Genomic DNA, 15,029 nt, shown 5'->3' with positions numbered 1-15,029 from the left:
GGGGGAGGGATTCAAATATTTTCTTTTTTTATATTTAAGTCTTTAGTTTAAAACAGTGTGGTGGAGCGGGTTGGTGAGTTGGAACATGACCAAACTGGGGTGAAAAAATCGGCAGAAAAAAACCCCCAAAAACAACCCCTAGGTCTGACTTACCACCCCGTTACGTTTGTAAATTGAGTCCAGCCTTTTCTGGTAACTGGTTTTGGATGGTCTAAGCTGGTCATTGATGGAAAACATAGCCAACTGGTTGGTGAGCCAGCATGCTTGGTGGTCATGCTGGTCATACTGGCCAGCCAACCAACCAGCTTGATCCAGCCTGGTGATGCGGGTCCAGATTAACCATCAAACTCAAAGAAAATCATACCCCATGCTACCGTAAGAGCTAAGCTGGTCAACCATCAGCTTGAGCTGTCCATGCTGATTTTCTATTAACAGGATTGACGCCTATTGAAAGTTTAAAAGATTTTTGATGTTTTGATGAGCCTTTTTTTTTTGACGATATGTAAATGTGCTGGCTGTTGTGACATCACAAAAACAGTAAACTCACAACAGGCTGATTTTTTATTGTTTTTTTGCAATAAGTTTCCATATGTGGACGGTGAGGACTGGTGAATAAAGGGTTTCAGAAATGCTATAAAACTCTTATTAATTCAATAAATTAATTAATAATTTGTTTTTGGATGACATGGGCCCTTTAAAGCTGTCCGGCCACAGATATTATACAAGCATGGCTTTTTAATTTTGTGATGGGAGAGAATGAAAATTCACTTCTGTAGAGGAGATTATTACCTACTGGAATCGGACAGAACATTAAAACTGAGATTAGAGATTGCTGGTGGGGAATTTATCAAATGGAACAAAGAGAGAGAGAGAAAGAGCAAGCTTATGTGTGTCGGGTGTAAACAACTCAGAAAGTCACCTCTCCGTGCCACACGGGGTTGGTGGTGTTGGATATGATGGAGGCTCGTCTCTCTTGGCCGTGGTGCGTGAAGGCAGGGAAGCCGCTCCTCTTGCCTGGCTGGATGCTCATCTTCAGGTATGGGTCAGGATTGAAGAACATGCCCTTCTTTAGCCCCTGAGCACGGATATCTGTAACAGCGCATTTGAAAAATCAAGTTAAGGATCTTGCAAACCTGGCTAGTGCGCCCCCTAGAGGTAAAAAAAATATATATACATATATATGCATCTATAACTCCGCCTCAATTGATGATGAAATAGGGAGGATTTTTCCCTTATTTAAGTAGTGGCTGGTGTTGACCTCACCAACATGGACGCTAGTGTTGGTTGCCATGGTGACGTACAAAGCAGAAAAGTCTCTGACTGGTTTAACCCTTCTCTCTCCTCACTAAGCCACGCCTCCACATGCTTGTTATCGACCCTCTAATGGGCATTATTTAAATAACGAGGGTGGAGCTACACTTTGAGGACTGTGTGGAGGCTGGGCTAAGGCTGGGCAGTGTCAGAGTGGTCACCAGTGAGAGTGTCCACATTTAGAAGGTCGCTGCCCATCTTTGATGGGATTGACAAATGAGAAGGACGCCTCGGTGACAGCAGTGTAGAGAGGCACCTACCTGATAGAGAACGGGGGAAGGGGATGGGCTGGGTCCTAGGTGCAGGACTTTCACTTGTTGTGAAAGACCAGGAAATGAGAATGCTGCTTTGTTAATGAGGAAATTAAACTCATTACTAATATAGAGCTGATTATGAAAAAGCCTGTGGTCAGACCTAATTAGACACCCCCAGCATTTAAAAAAAAGGTGGTACAGAAGTGCACTGCCGCTTCTTCTCCACATGGGGGCGGTGAAGATGCAGAGAGGCCTACTTTTTATTCGCTTACAGTCATAACAGAGATTAAACCTCTCTCTAAAAAAAGAAGGGGGCACTCCAGAAGCCCGAAGTACACACCTGATAGGGTGAAGCTCACAAGCTTTCGACAGTGCTCCGTCACCGACTGCCCGTCAACTTGTCCTTCTGCTCCGGCCTACAGCAGGACGAGGGAAAGAGAGTCACATGGTTAGTCCGCACAGATACTCTGACTTTCATGGGTCTTATGTCACTGGCTGCAGCACAACCCACCCTGTGTTTCACAGTTGGCAAGTTGTTCTTCTCATGAAATGCAATACCTTTACTGACTGTGGCCAAGGAGTTGTATTTAGGCTTGATCAGGCCACAGCACTCTTCTCACAGGCTGAGTTTTGTGGTCACAGAAGGGGATCCCATATAGTACAAACTGTAGCTGAAGACACGTAGCTATTTTCCTACAGCCTTCCCAGATCTTTAGCCGGGCGCTTAGAGGCGGTCATATTTGGTGAGGGTCATTACCAGGTTTTTCCAGGTATTTTATAAACCTTGAATTTGATTCAGCTGACCGCTCCTAATTACAGCCCTAATTGCCAGTCTGAGGCCTTGTCAAAACAAGAAAAACTAGTTCTGCCAGACCCCACATTAGCTGCATATAACGGTGGGTTTATGGCATTTTTAACAATGGGGAGTTTGGGACCAGAATATCTTCTCTTTATTGTGAAAAAGGTTCTGTAGTATAAAATGACCTCTACAACGCTTCCTGTAGCATTTCCGGTGACCCTGCCTGGTGAAGGACTCAAGCCTTGTCCACAGAGCCTTCAGATGTACCACATATTTACTAGTGTTCAAATGTGAAGGACCTAGGACCTCATGAACATGGCTTGTGAATAACCCCATGTTAGCGATGCTGGTGAGGCCGGGATTGGTAGCAATGCTAAGGCCGTGGTAGTGATGCTCGGCTACATCAGACTACATCACCTCTCTGTGGCACCCATACATGTTAGCTATGTATGCTAAATGTAGTCCTCAGACCGTCGGTACGAGACTCTAAGAGTCCGACAGTCAGTCAGTCAGCATGCGAAATTGCCTCCTCTAGGCTGGCCCACCGGGCCGTCCGCTAACAAGACTGTATTTATTAATTTAATATTTCATAGACAACGATATATAAAACAGTCCAGTTAATTGACAGTAAGACCAACAGAACCGAATAAGGAACCTTGCCCTAAAGCAACTCCCCTTCATCCTCTAAAGTGCGAGACACTACATGACAATGAGTAAAGCTCTGCTCCAGTCCCGGCGGATCAGGTGGGCTGTATTAGGCTGGGACAATCTGACCACGCCCTGTGCTGATAGCTGCAGGGCTGCGTGCCAGCAGACTCGGTCTGCCAGATTAAAATGTTCAAAATTTTGATATCAAATTAATTTGCGCCAGCTGGCGGATCTGCAGCCGATCGGCGCTACGGAGACGGAGCAAAAATAAATAAATAAAGAGTAAGTTGTACAGTGAGGAGTGGAGCCTGCCAGGCCAGTGTTGGCTAATGGCTGTCCATTATTAAGCTCCATTGAGATGTACTTCCACATTAATGCAAAGGCTTGGCTCTCAGGCTGTGGAAGACATTCATGCAGACACCGATTAGAAGAGGAGCCGAAGCAGCGAGAGCAATACAAATCAGTCACTTTCCTCCGCGAGCGCTTGAAGGCTATTTTTAATTCCCCGGCGTTTAGAAGTACGGCTCTATTTTAGGAACCTAAAGACTTTGTGTAAAGGGATATTTCAGCAGAACATCAAATTTACAGTACGTATTTCTGTGGGGCAGTGGTCCCTTAACCCTGGTCCTGGGTTGAGGGACACTGGGTAACACGTGAGGCACCTGTCTCTAGGTGGCCATCTCGGATGATGACCACTACATTTGCATATTTCTATAGCGGTCCAGTTGGCAGGAGGTTGAGTGGCTTCATGTGTCTCGGAGGAAGCACATGCTAGCCATCACCCTCCCAGTATGATGAGAGTCCTGGAAATGACTAGACTGGGAACACCATGTATGATTTTACGTAAATAAAAATATTATAAACTATGAAACTAATATTTTTACATGTTGAACAGAGTAGTTGAAGTATTTTTGGGCTTCCCGTGGTTCAGCGATCGAATGCACTAGCACAATGGCCTAGGGGTTGCGAGTTTGATTCCTGAGCCACGCCACTTTGCCATCGGCAGTCGGAGCCTGAGAGAGCACAACTGGCCGTGCTGGCTCGCCTGTTGGCGGGTGTGGTGAAGCTCGGGACCTGGAGTTTTCCTCAGAGTGTGTCGGCTGTCTTTGCTTGTTTTCTAGTGTTGGGAGCATTGCTAGTACTAAGGGGAGCTACGAATGGGTGGGTTAACTGGCAGAACCAAAGGGCATAAATGTGACGAAAAAAAATCATATTTCTTACAATACATTATTTATTATTAAATTACAAATAACGTTCAGCGGTGTTTACAATTGTGACGAATTTGATCAGAATTTTCATGTGTTAAAACTAGGGCTGAGCAATAAAAAGGAAATTAATTTATTGAATTTATTATTATTTTGTATAATTCGGTTAGGACATCTTCACTGTGTGTCTTAATGCATTGCCCCCTTAATAACATACCACCGCATGTGCATTCACATGACTTCACCCTGTCCAGTCAGCGATACTGAGGAGAACTCAAGCAGCTTACATAAGCGTTCATTAATCGCAATCAAGGTAGAGCGGTCAGTTAATCGTGATATTGATTTGAGGTCATATCGTCCAGCACTAATAGGAAGTGCGTGATTGATGTTCTATAGCTTTCCCAGTCACTGTACAGCTCTGTTCATCATTTCCTCGTCTTCATTTACAGCTTTCTATGAATTTTTTGGCAGCTGTGAAGCTGCACAATGGTGGCATATCAGAGTTATTTTTGTATTTATTTATTTATGTATTTTTTATGTAGAAAAATTGACTCCATGCAGACAAGCCAGTCAACTTTGCTCTGGTTCTGTGTTTCTCTTTCGAGTGAACCTCAAAGCATATGAGAGAAGGCAGTGCAGAGGGGCCGGAGCATTCCCGGCATGCCGGTGAATATGATACTCTCTGTGGAGCTCGGCCGAAGCTGTAACACACAGACCAAGAGACGCACGCATACGGACCACCTGGCCACTTTGTCAGAAACCCCTGCCTTGTGGTTGCTGCACTGATGATGCACAGCAGTGGTCAGCGTCTCACTTCCACAAGTGAGTGGAAGTACAAGGTAGTTGTTTCTAATAAAGTGGCCAGAGCGGAAGCACAAGGTAGGGGTTTCTAATAAAGTGGCCAGAGAGTGGAAGCACAAGGTAGTTGTTTCTAATAAAGTGGCCAGAAAGTGGAATACAATGTCAGTGTTTCTAATAAAGGGGCCAGTGAGTGGAAGCACAAAGTAGGTGCTTCAAATAAAGTGGCCAGAAAGTGGAAGTACAAAGTAGGTGTTTCTAATAAAGTGGCCAGAGCGGAAGCACAAGGTAGGGGTTTCTAATAAAGTGGCCAGTGAAAGGGGGGGGGGTTTCTAATACAGTGGCCTGTGAGTAGAAGTACATAGTGATGGAGCTCGGTTCAATCGCTTTGGGATGAGCTGGACTGCCAGAACTAATCATCCAACATTACTACCTGGCCTTCCTAATGTTTTTGTGGCTGAACACAATCAGATCCTCACAGCAATGTTCCAACATCTATGTGAAGCCCTTCCCGAAGAGTATAGGCAGTTCAGCAGTACAGTGCAGCATCTGCACCAGGGGATAAAAGTACAGACTGATGCCTGCACTCACCAGGACTCCAGGGTTCTTCACTGTGATGCAGGGGGTCGTCGCTCTCAGTGCTCCGCTCACTCCGTGGTAATACTTGAAGCAGATTTTGGTCTCGGCTACACACACACAAATATAATATGTGTATATATATATATATAGTAAATTAAAGCAAACCATAATCCCACACATGGCTGCATGCACAATATGCTAGCATAATCCCATCCCAACACAGGACCAATAGGAAGAGAGTAAGAGAGAGAACAAGAGAGAGAGTCATACACTTACGCTCCAGGAAATAGGGCCCAGGCTCCAGTCTCCAGACAATCTGGCCCCTCTGGGTGCCGTTTACCCCGCGGTTCTTTGAGTCCCACACATTAGCTGGACACGTCTCATCTGTGAACACAACATCCAGGAGATTTAACGCAATGGCTCAGCAGGTCTAATGCGCTACCACTACCGGAAAGTGGACCCTCAGGGGTCACGTGTTTGAGCCCTGATCCATGCCGCTTTGCCATCAGCAGCCGGAGTCTGAGAGAGCACAACTGTCCGCGCTCTCTCCGGGTGGGTAGATGGCGCTCTCTCCCCTCATCACTCTTAAGCGGTGTTGGCCGGCACAGGTGTCTGTTAGCTCCCGCTCCGATAAGAACCAAGTGGAGGCTAACGCTAATGCTAATACACACACTATAAACCAGGTACTTCACATCAGTAGTCGGAAAACAACAGCAGATATCGGCCCGGAGTGTGTACCACTGCACACACACACACACACAGGATGTGATTAGACTGCAGTGTTTTAAAGAAGCTGGGAGCGGATTGGTCAGGCTGGATTATCAGATATTAAACTAAATCAATCGGTCCAGAATGTCTCGTTACAGAAAGTGATCGTACTAAAAAGGTATTAATTAGCAGCTCATCTGATCTAATCTGTAAAGGTGGATCATTATTTATACACATGCAAAGATCCGATCGGATCAGACAGGCTGATGCTCAAGAGACTGGGATTGGATCTGGGGGCAAAATGACCTGATCGGGACATCGGGACAGCTTTCCAGATTCTCACAGCAAGACACGTGTAGCGAAGCGTCTGCAGAAAGTAGATCATGTGAAACTGTCATGTCTTTATTTAGCATTCCTAAAAATACAGCCCTGGACCATTTGTGCTGCTGGTGAGGAATCAGATCACTCAGTATTTCCTGCCTCTAAAGCCCAGCGTCCAGTCCAGCACCCCTCTGCCCCAACAAGCCTCCCACTGACTCCCCCATCTGTTTGGCACGGCAGCTGTACCCCCCTCTCCTCCCTCACTGAGCCAACAGGACTGCAGCTTACTACAGTACATCCGTCCCGTCACGCAATGTCCTGCTCATCTGGTGATGCACTGTTCGCGCTACCTGTTCTCCGGCCTAGATGTGTGGTTCTGAGGTTCTGAGGTCAATATAGAGTTCATAAATGTACAAACAAAGCCATAGGCTGTTGCTACATGGTCAGTAGGGTAAAACTGTTACTGCTAGGTGGTTGGTATGGTGTTGCCACCTGGTTGCTATGGCATTCCTGGTGGTTGCTATGGTCTTGCTATGGTTTTGTCATATTACTAGGTGGTTGCTATAGTGTTGCTATGAAGTCATTTGATGGTTTTTATGGTGTCGCTATGATGATGCTAGGTGGTTGCTATAATATCACTAGAGGTTACTATGTTATTACAATAGTGTTACAATGGTGTTGCGTAGCGATTGCTACAGTATCACAAGTGGTTGCCATGTTATTGCTAGGTGGGTGCTATGATCTTGCTATGGTTTTGTCATGACATTGCTAGGTGGTTGCTATGGTGTTGCCACATGGTTGGTATGGCATTCCTGGTGGCTGCCATGGTCTTACTATGGTTTTCTCATGACATTGCTAGGTGGTTGCAGTGGCGTTGCCACATGGTTGCTATGGCATTCCTGGTGGTTGCTATGGTCTTGCTATGATGTGATCATGACATTGCTAGGCTGGTTGCTCTAGTGTTGCAATGAAGTCATTTGATGGTTGCTATAGTGTCGCTATGGTGATGCTAAGTGGTTGCTATAGTATCACAAGTGGTTGTGATATGTTATTGCTAGGTGGTTGCAACAGTGTTACTAGGTAGGTGCTATGGTATCCCAGGTGGTTGCTTTGGTGTTGTTAAGTTTGTGCTATGGAGTTATGTAGTGGTTGCTATTGTGTTGCTAGGTAGTTGCCATAGTATAACAGGTGGTTACAATGGTATTGCTAAGAAGAGCGATGACATATGTCAACATGTCTGAAGCCCCTCCTCCCTTATCTAACATCGGTGTCTACGACAAGCCTGAGCAACCCTCCACCACCCCGTCTGTGCAGCCCTCTACCACCCAGGCACCATCCGGGCCAGACGCTCCACCTTTCTTAGTCTTATTTTAAGCTGAAGGCCTGGCCCAAAAAAGCAATGTGGTTGCTATGGTGTTGCAAGGTGGTCACTATGATACTCCAGATGGCTGCTATAGCGTTTGCTAGATTTTGCTGGGGGGGTTTACTATAGTATTTCTGATGGATACTATGTTATCTCATGTCTTTGCTATGGTGTTTCAGGTGGTTTGCTGTACGCAAAACGCTGCTTTGCCAGGAAAGACCGGACTGTCTGAGGCGGCCTCTTTCTCCCCTTTCTCTAAAACCTTCTCCAGGATATGGCTCATCACATCTGCTCTTTTTATGAGCCTTTCAATGCAAGACAGCAGCAGACAGGGAGCTATGGGGTGAAATTGACTCCACACGTCCAGATCAATACAGCTGTAAACAGACCAGGAACCCAATGACCCACTGTTCCACTTGAGGCACGTATGGCCTACCCTCTACGCATAAACACACACTTCCACAAGGCAGAAGACAAACTAGACAAAAAAGAATAACGTAAACACTCCTCACATCGGTATTCGCTTCTCTGTTCAGTGTTGATGGCTGATTTCGGTTCATTTGCGCTAGCACTGTTAACTACCTACTGGATATTTTTAAACTGCAGCAAGAAGCACACCTGAAATGACGGTGTATTATAAAATGGTCTACCTCTTTCCATGGTGTGCAGTCAGCTAGCTGAAGAGATTATAGCCAGTCAGCTGGGTTAGCTTTTAGCATAGCAAGTGCTCACTTAAGCTGCTTCCTTGGGACGCTGCCCCTTCGCTTCCTCCTGTTGACCCTTTTCCCTTCTCCGGTTGACCTAGTGTTTGCCTTTTAGGCTTTTTTTTCTTTTTAGCCCGGACCCCCCCAGGAGAGTGGCTATACCTGTGGTGGAGCTTCCTCTGGTCGACCCCATTGAGCCGAGCGGTAACTTTTAGTATTTCCATCAATGATGGCAAGTCGTTCCGGCCCAGATGAAGATACTACCACCACCATGTTTCACAGACGGGATAAAGTTTTGATGCTGGAATGCTGTGTTGTCCTTTCTCCAAACAGCTCAGACAGCACTGGGAGAAGATCGGAAGGCTGAGAGATTGGCTTATAGACACCGCGAACTACAGGATAATCTGGGAAGATATCCTTTAAGATCACCCTAATATCGGGAGACCGTTTGCGATTGACAGGAGGTTCAAATCGGCCTCAAAATCAGCCTGGTTATCCTGTAGTGGGGGGCAGGCATTAGGCAGGGGGCGTCTACAATTTGCATGATTACACATATTCATAAATGGTCACATTCTTAATAAACATCAAGATGTAGGGATGCCCCGGTTTCTGGCTTGTCCAGTGTTTCTTTCAAAAACAGGAATTAAAAAGGAGTCTCCACTCTTTTTTTTACTGGGTTTGGGAAACATTGGTGTGAAGATTTGACTGCATTCAGCCTCACGAGAGCATTAGTGAGGTGTGGTACTAATGCTGGACGGTTAGTTCATCTCCAAGGGTATTGGATGAAGCTCAATCATTCCAGGGAAGGCAGTTCCACTGTTCCAAAACCCAACGCTTGGAGCTTTATACCCTTCTAGCTGATGTTTGGCTTTGGGCATGGTGACCTTAGAGTAGTGGGTGCACGGTACCTAACGTGAAGGAGTGTCCACAAAACTGAATACCAAAACAAATCAAATTACGCATGGCTGAATCCTATGGTGGCCTTTTTAAATCACCTCATCAATCAGAATCGAACTGGGACACGTTTCATTTGCAATGAATTTGAAACATATCCCTGAAGTGAAAGATGACTCATGACTGAATGCAGGAGCTTGTAAACTGTAACTGTAGATCGCTGCCATTCCCCCGGTCGCAGGGCCTGCTGCGAAGATTAGCCTTGTCCAGCATGATCTACTGCCAATGGTTTCAGGGTTTATCGCTGGGCTGCCTGTGGGCTTATGTAGCGGCCCGTCCTTAACAAGCCACAATTCACTGTCCTCTGTCACATGACCCATGCAAAAGATCAATCACGGCAATGGTGAGCGAAGCCGAAAGCTCTGGGACCACAACGTCATGCATAAACCAGTGGGGCGACTCGACCACCGGAGTCAATAATAATTCAAGCTGTGAATCCCAGAGAGGAACACATCACACCCAACCAATACAAAAACAGCTGACCAATCAAGACGTGTAGCCAGAAAGGTAAATCATACCTGCCACAAGCATCATCACTACATACAAACAAGAAGCTACAGAGGTCGACTAGAGCTCAGGTCTTCAGGAGGTCTGTTGAACGGCAAAACCCATGCCTCCTCCGTCGGTCTGACCTTTAAAGCTACAATAGGACAGAGCGTTTCTGTTGGTGGTCTATGGACCACCAACCCTGGTCCCCAGAAATCTGGGAGAAACTGGGAGAACGTCAACTATTCAATTTCACTCCACCGTAAACCTGAAGAAAGCTTAGCATTGGACGTTCCCTTAGGAGCAATCGGAGCTTCATTGTGACTGTAAACGTAACTCCAGAGGATTCGGGGCGGGATCAATGTCTGGCACGGTCTGGGAGAACGGGGCCTCTCCCTGGGCGAGGCCATGCTGGACTTTCCCTGACTGGATCGATCAGTGGTTGTAGTGAGAGGGGTAGGCTTTCACTCTCCATCACAGCCCGACAGCTCTAGTAATAATAGAGCAGCCCCAGCACTGCAAGGATGGCTAGAGGACAACGCTGGACAGCTTGCCCAGTCTCTACATCTGCAGTTTTCCCTTCAACCCAAACATGCAGCTGCAGTTGAACTTCAGTTCCCAGAATCCAGTTTCCAGTCCTGGGTCATCTACTCATGTCTCCTCCATCAGTCTGACCTTTGAAGCTTGAGTAGGGTAGAATGTTTCTCACTTTGGCCTAGAGCAGTGGTCCCCAACCCTGGTCTGGAAGGGACCTCCTGCCCTGAAACCGCTGGCTTGGCGGGTTTAGAAATGGCCAACTGTGGCCAACGCCTTCCGCAAATCCCACCACAAATGTTCTATGGGGTTCAAGTCAGGCGACTGTGACGGCCATTCCAGAATCTTCCAGGACTTCTTCTGAAACCGAGCCTTGGTGGACTTCAAGATAAGTTTTCCTCCTGTCGGGAAAACTGTGCAAATTGTGCGTCAGATGTTCCACCAAGCTTTTAAAAAATACCTGAAAGTCAAGGACAATGATAGGAGCTTGCGTAACACACCTCGCAAACCAGCTCAGCTCCAATGGCTATTCCCACTGCACCCATCAGCATTTGTAAAGACCTGCTTCCTGTTTTGCTGGGCGCTGCTGAGGTCAGTTTTGTTTACAGCCCACTCTGTGCTCCTGGACAAGGTCCAACCCTGCCCTAAACTCTGGGAATCGTACAACCCCACTGTAAGGCTACGTAATTAGAAGGACTGAGAGAGAGAGAACGAGCGCGAGAGAAGGGAGAGTAAGCGAGTGCCTGAGAGAGGGAGTGATAAAAGGCAGTCAGAGACATGATGTCGGTGCACCACTACACCGCTGACTCAGCACTTTTAGGCTTCTCCTACGTTTGCTCTCCCGCTTTCTGCAGCTCTCTCTCTCTCACATACACACACACACACACACACACACACATACATTTTCAGCTCAGTGGAGTGTCAAAATAGAGGATAATCTATTTGGCAGCCTCCCCCCATCTACCGCACCATGGCCGGCTATGAAGGACATCTTCCCCGTACGAGGCCAACGTGGTACTCACCAATGTGGTACAGTCCAATCCAATCCGTGGCGTCCACCTCCTCCTTGATGTCCCAGGAGATGACGAGATTCTGCCCTCGGCCCAGAGTGAACTGGTACGTGGAGGCGGTCAGCGAGGAGCGGCTGTCGGACGTGACAAGGTCCGTGTCGCTGTTGGCCCGCTGCAGGCCAATCGGTTCTGGTGCGCCCCCTCGGGAAGCCCCCGTGCTGCTTCCGGCGCCCTGCGCCGACAAGCTGCGGAGGTTCTCCGGTCCCAGCGTGTACCGCATGTGTGGACTGCGTCTCCGCACCACCAGGAGGTGCTCCCGGGCCGTGGTCGTGGTGCCGGTGGCCATGGTGACGTGAGGGGAGGGGTGGGGGTGGGTGTGGTGAGGGGAGGGGCTGGGGTGGTGAGGAGGGGGAGGGTGGGGGCGGGTGCGGGGAGGGAGGACGGCTGTGGCCAGAGAGGGGCGAATGGTGGAGGCCGGGCGTACAGGGGGTAAAGAAATGAAGGCCAAAAGGCCTAAGTAGGGAACGGGGGAAGGGGGTGGCTTGGGAATTGGGATCCAACAAGTCCTCTAAGCCTGCTCACTCTCCACTATCATCTAAAACTTGACGTTTATGGTCAAGACATGAAACGAAGACCCCAGCCTCTTTGTCAACGTAGCAGTACTTGAGGAAACCTTAAATCTAAGGGTGATGGAAAGGTGTGGCTTACCGGACCCCCATTTGGGGGCCTAAATTGAATGCCTGTCAAAATCGTCCTAGTTCAGCCATAATCAGGAGCTCCACAGGGCCTCAACACCAACAGAGGATGACGAGAAGAACCGGAAGCACATCTGGGCAGAGGTTCTACAGTGTTTATTCCATCAGGTGTTTTGAAGGCAGTGAGGTGATTAGCAATCAGGCAGGTTCACGTATCCACTGAGAGAACAGCCCCTCAACCTGCCTGAGACATGCAGGCTCCTCTGACGGTGGAAGGTCACGAGACCTAGAAAAACAAAAGAGAGAAAGAGGGGACAGTAAGTTCCAGTAAGTTGCTAGGGTGTTGCTAAGGTGTAAGGCACTTCCAGTGGCATCACAGGTGGTTGGTTCAGTGTTCCTAAGTGGTTGCTAGGTGGTTGTTGGTAAGATGTTGCTAGGTGGTTGCTTTGGTGTTTCTAAGTGGTTGCTAGATGGTTGTAATAGCGTTGCTTGGTCGTTGGTAAGGTGTTGCTAGGTGGCTGCTAGGTGGTTGCTTTGGTGTTCCTAAGTGGTTGCTAGGTGGTTGTAATAGTGTTGCTTGGTCATTGGTAAGGTGTTGCTAAGTGGCTGCTAGGTGGTTGTAATAGTGTTGCTTGGTGGTTGATATGGAACTATTTAGTAGTTGCTAGGTGGTTGAGTAGATGGAACTGGTCTCTGAACTCTGCATCGGCAGATATACTATGTGTCCAAATGTTTGTGGACACCTCTATTAATGAATGCATTCAGCTATTAATTTACATTGTACCCATTGGTGACACAGGTGTGCAAGTGCACACACACAGCTTGTCTAGTCCCTTCTTCTTTCCTGGACAGTAGAAACAGTTACTCCAACAAAAGCAGGATCACCTCTCTCAGGAAGAAACTATGAACAAGCAGGTGTCCCAATACTTCTGTCCTTTACTACATCCCAATACTAGCATTACCCTCCAACAGTGCAGGCATTACCCTTTGCATGATGCACAGGCCCCACCCACAGAATCCCTTCTACACCCTAATCTCCACATCTACACGTCTACATCAACCCTGTTTCTGTTTTCCCTGCATCTCACTCCACCCACCTTCTCGCTCTCTCTCTCTCTCTCAGGCCTGCTTTCTAAAAGCGTTGATAAGCATGTGTCCCCTCAGAGGCTCCTAAATTAGCTCCCTCTGTCAGAGCTGTCGGCACAGGCTTTTGGGGAGGACTATGAGAAGCAGCACAGCGCAATCCACTCGACATTCCTCATACCCCTCGGCCCCCAGCATGCCCTGGCTGCCGACCAAACGCACAGCCTTTCCGGCCAAGGCGGAGATCTATACACGGCTGCCAAGAGCGCTCCCTTGACCGTTCGGTTGTATTGTATTTTGTGAAAGTGCGCTGATATGAATAGTCTTGTAAATTAAGGCTGGCAAAATACCTCGATCGTGACTGTCAATACTGATGCGATGTCACTTCCTGCACTTTAAAATGAGCTGTATTTAACTGAAGGACCTTTCTGGCGATGCCTCATGACACTGTTCCAATTGTGTGGCCACTAAGAAGGAGCCACCCTACCTCTGTTGCTGCCTAGGCTAGGTGTGTTAGAGCAGGAAACTAAAACCACTGACCTAGAGGATACCTAAACCACCAAGGCCAGCTCCATCGCACCAGCTAACAGACGCCTGTGCCCAGATCTACCCACCCAGAGAGAGGACGGCCAATTGTGCTCTCTCAGACTCCGGCTGCTGATAGCGGCAAGTCGGCATGGCTCGGGAATCAAACTTGCGACTCCCAAATCGCAACTTAGCCACTCAGAGCCCTCATAGTCGCTGCAGTTCTATGACTATGAGATCTGAGATTCAGCTAGAGACTTGCAGGAGCTGTGACGCCAGGCCTCTGTTTCAAAAATATCCAAGATATTATCCAAAATATCCTTAGTTATGAAAGCCATTGTGCGTATGGCAGCACATGCACTTGCATGCATCAAGAAGGGCTTCGGAGAATTACTCTCCCATAGCAGCAACAGTCAGCGCTCGCAAGGTCTCCTGTGGTCTTTCCCTGGCTGTAAACATATCTATGTTATCTATCCCTGATTCCCAAAAGTACATGGAACGAACTCAATATGGCCACACTACCAGCTTTATTCTTCATGCTAGGCACGGAGCCAAGCGAAGATTTCAGCATGGACATGATCCGTGAGGCGTGATGGAGAGCAGACGGCACGGCCGCAATTACGTAACCTTACGAGATCAGCAGGGGGCAAGGGAAAGAAAGGAAGCGAGGAGAGAGTGAACGGCAGTTAAGCTTGATTTGATTCAACTGAGCAGGTATTAAAACGTCCCCGACACACAGAAGGCCTAAAAGGACCTCTGGACCTTTCTGAACGTCCTAAAGCTTCAACCACCTCTAGGTAACATCTCGTTGTTCTTGAATCAGGCCATCATCAGGACGCACCAAGTGGCAGTCCTACTTCAACCAGAGGCAGCGATAAAGAGAAGGAGACGGAAATCAGAAAGCGGGTACCAGCCGGTTGAGCAGGAGCTGAGAAGGTCCCCCCTGGGAGTGCTAGTGCTGGAGCTTACGCAACTGCCACGCTGCTTTCTGTTCTTTCTCTCCCACACACAGCAGATCTGCACCGTCTCAGACGCTGACACACAAAGAGTTC

The 15,029-nt window shown here is 47.9% G+C and overlaps 1 protein-coding gene across 4 annotated transcripts in view; it reads right to left on the bottom strand.

The window, feature by feature from the left end:
* The window catches only part of hecw2b (HECT, C2 and WW domain containing E3 ubiquitin protein ligase 2b), a 47,510-nt gene that overhangs the window by 16,748 nt on the left and 15,733 nt on the right, over positions 1-15,029 (bottom strand). For all 4 annotated transcript variants that reach the window (XM_072656672.1, XM_072656674.1, XM_072656673.1 and 1 more), the window contains exons 2-6: positions 11,687-12,655; positions 5,871-5,978; positions 5,607-5,701; positions 1,906-1,981; positions 920-1,089 (exon numbers count right to left, since the gene is read on the bottom strand). In XM_072656672.1, coding sequence (XP_072512773.1) covers positions 920-1,089; positions 1,906-1,981; positions 5,607-5,701; positions 5,871-5,978; positions 11,687-12,020 — 783 coding nt within the window. In that variant the 5' untranslated portion in view covers positions 12,021-12,655. The remainder of the gene's footprint in view (positions 1-919; positions 1,090-1,905; positions 1,982-5,606; positions 5,702-5,870; positions 5,979-11,686; positions 12,656-15,029) is intronic.

Source organism: Salminus brasiliensis, chromosome 15, assembly GCF_030463535.1.
Source record: "Salminus brasiliensis chromosome 15, fSalBra1.hap2, whole genome shotgun sequence".
NCBI lineage: Eukaryota > Metazoa > Chordata > Actinopteri > Characiformes > Bryconidae > Salminus > Salminus brasiliensis.
Note: the sequence above shows the minus strand (reverse complement) of the source record. Positions and strands in the feature narration are given on the sequence as shown.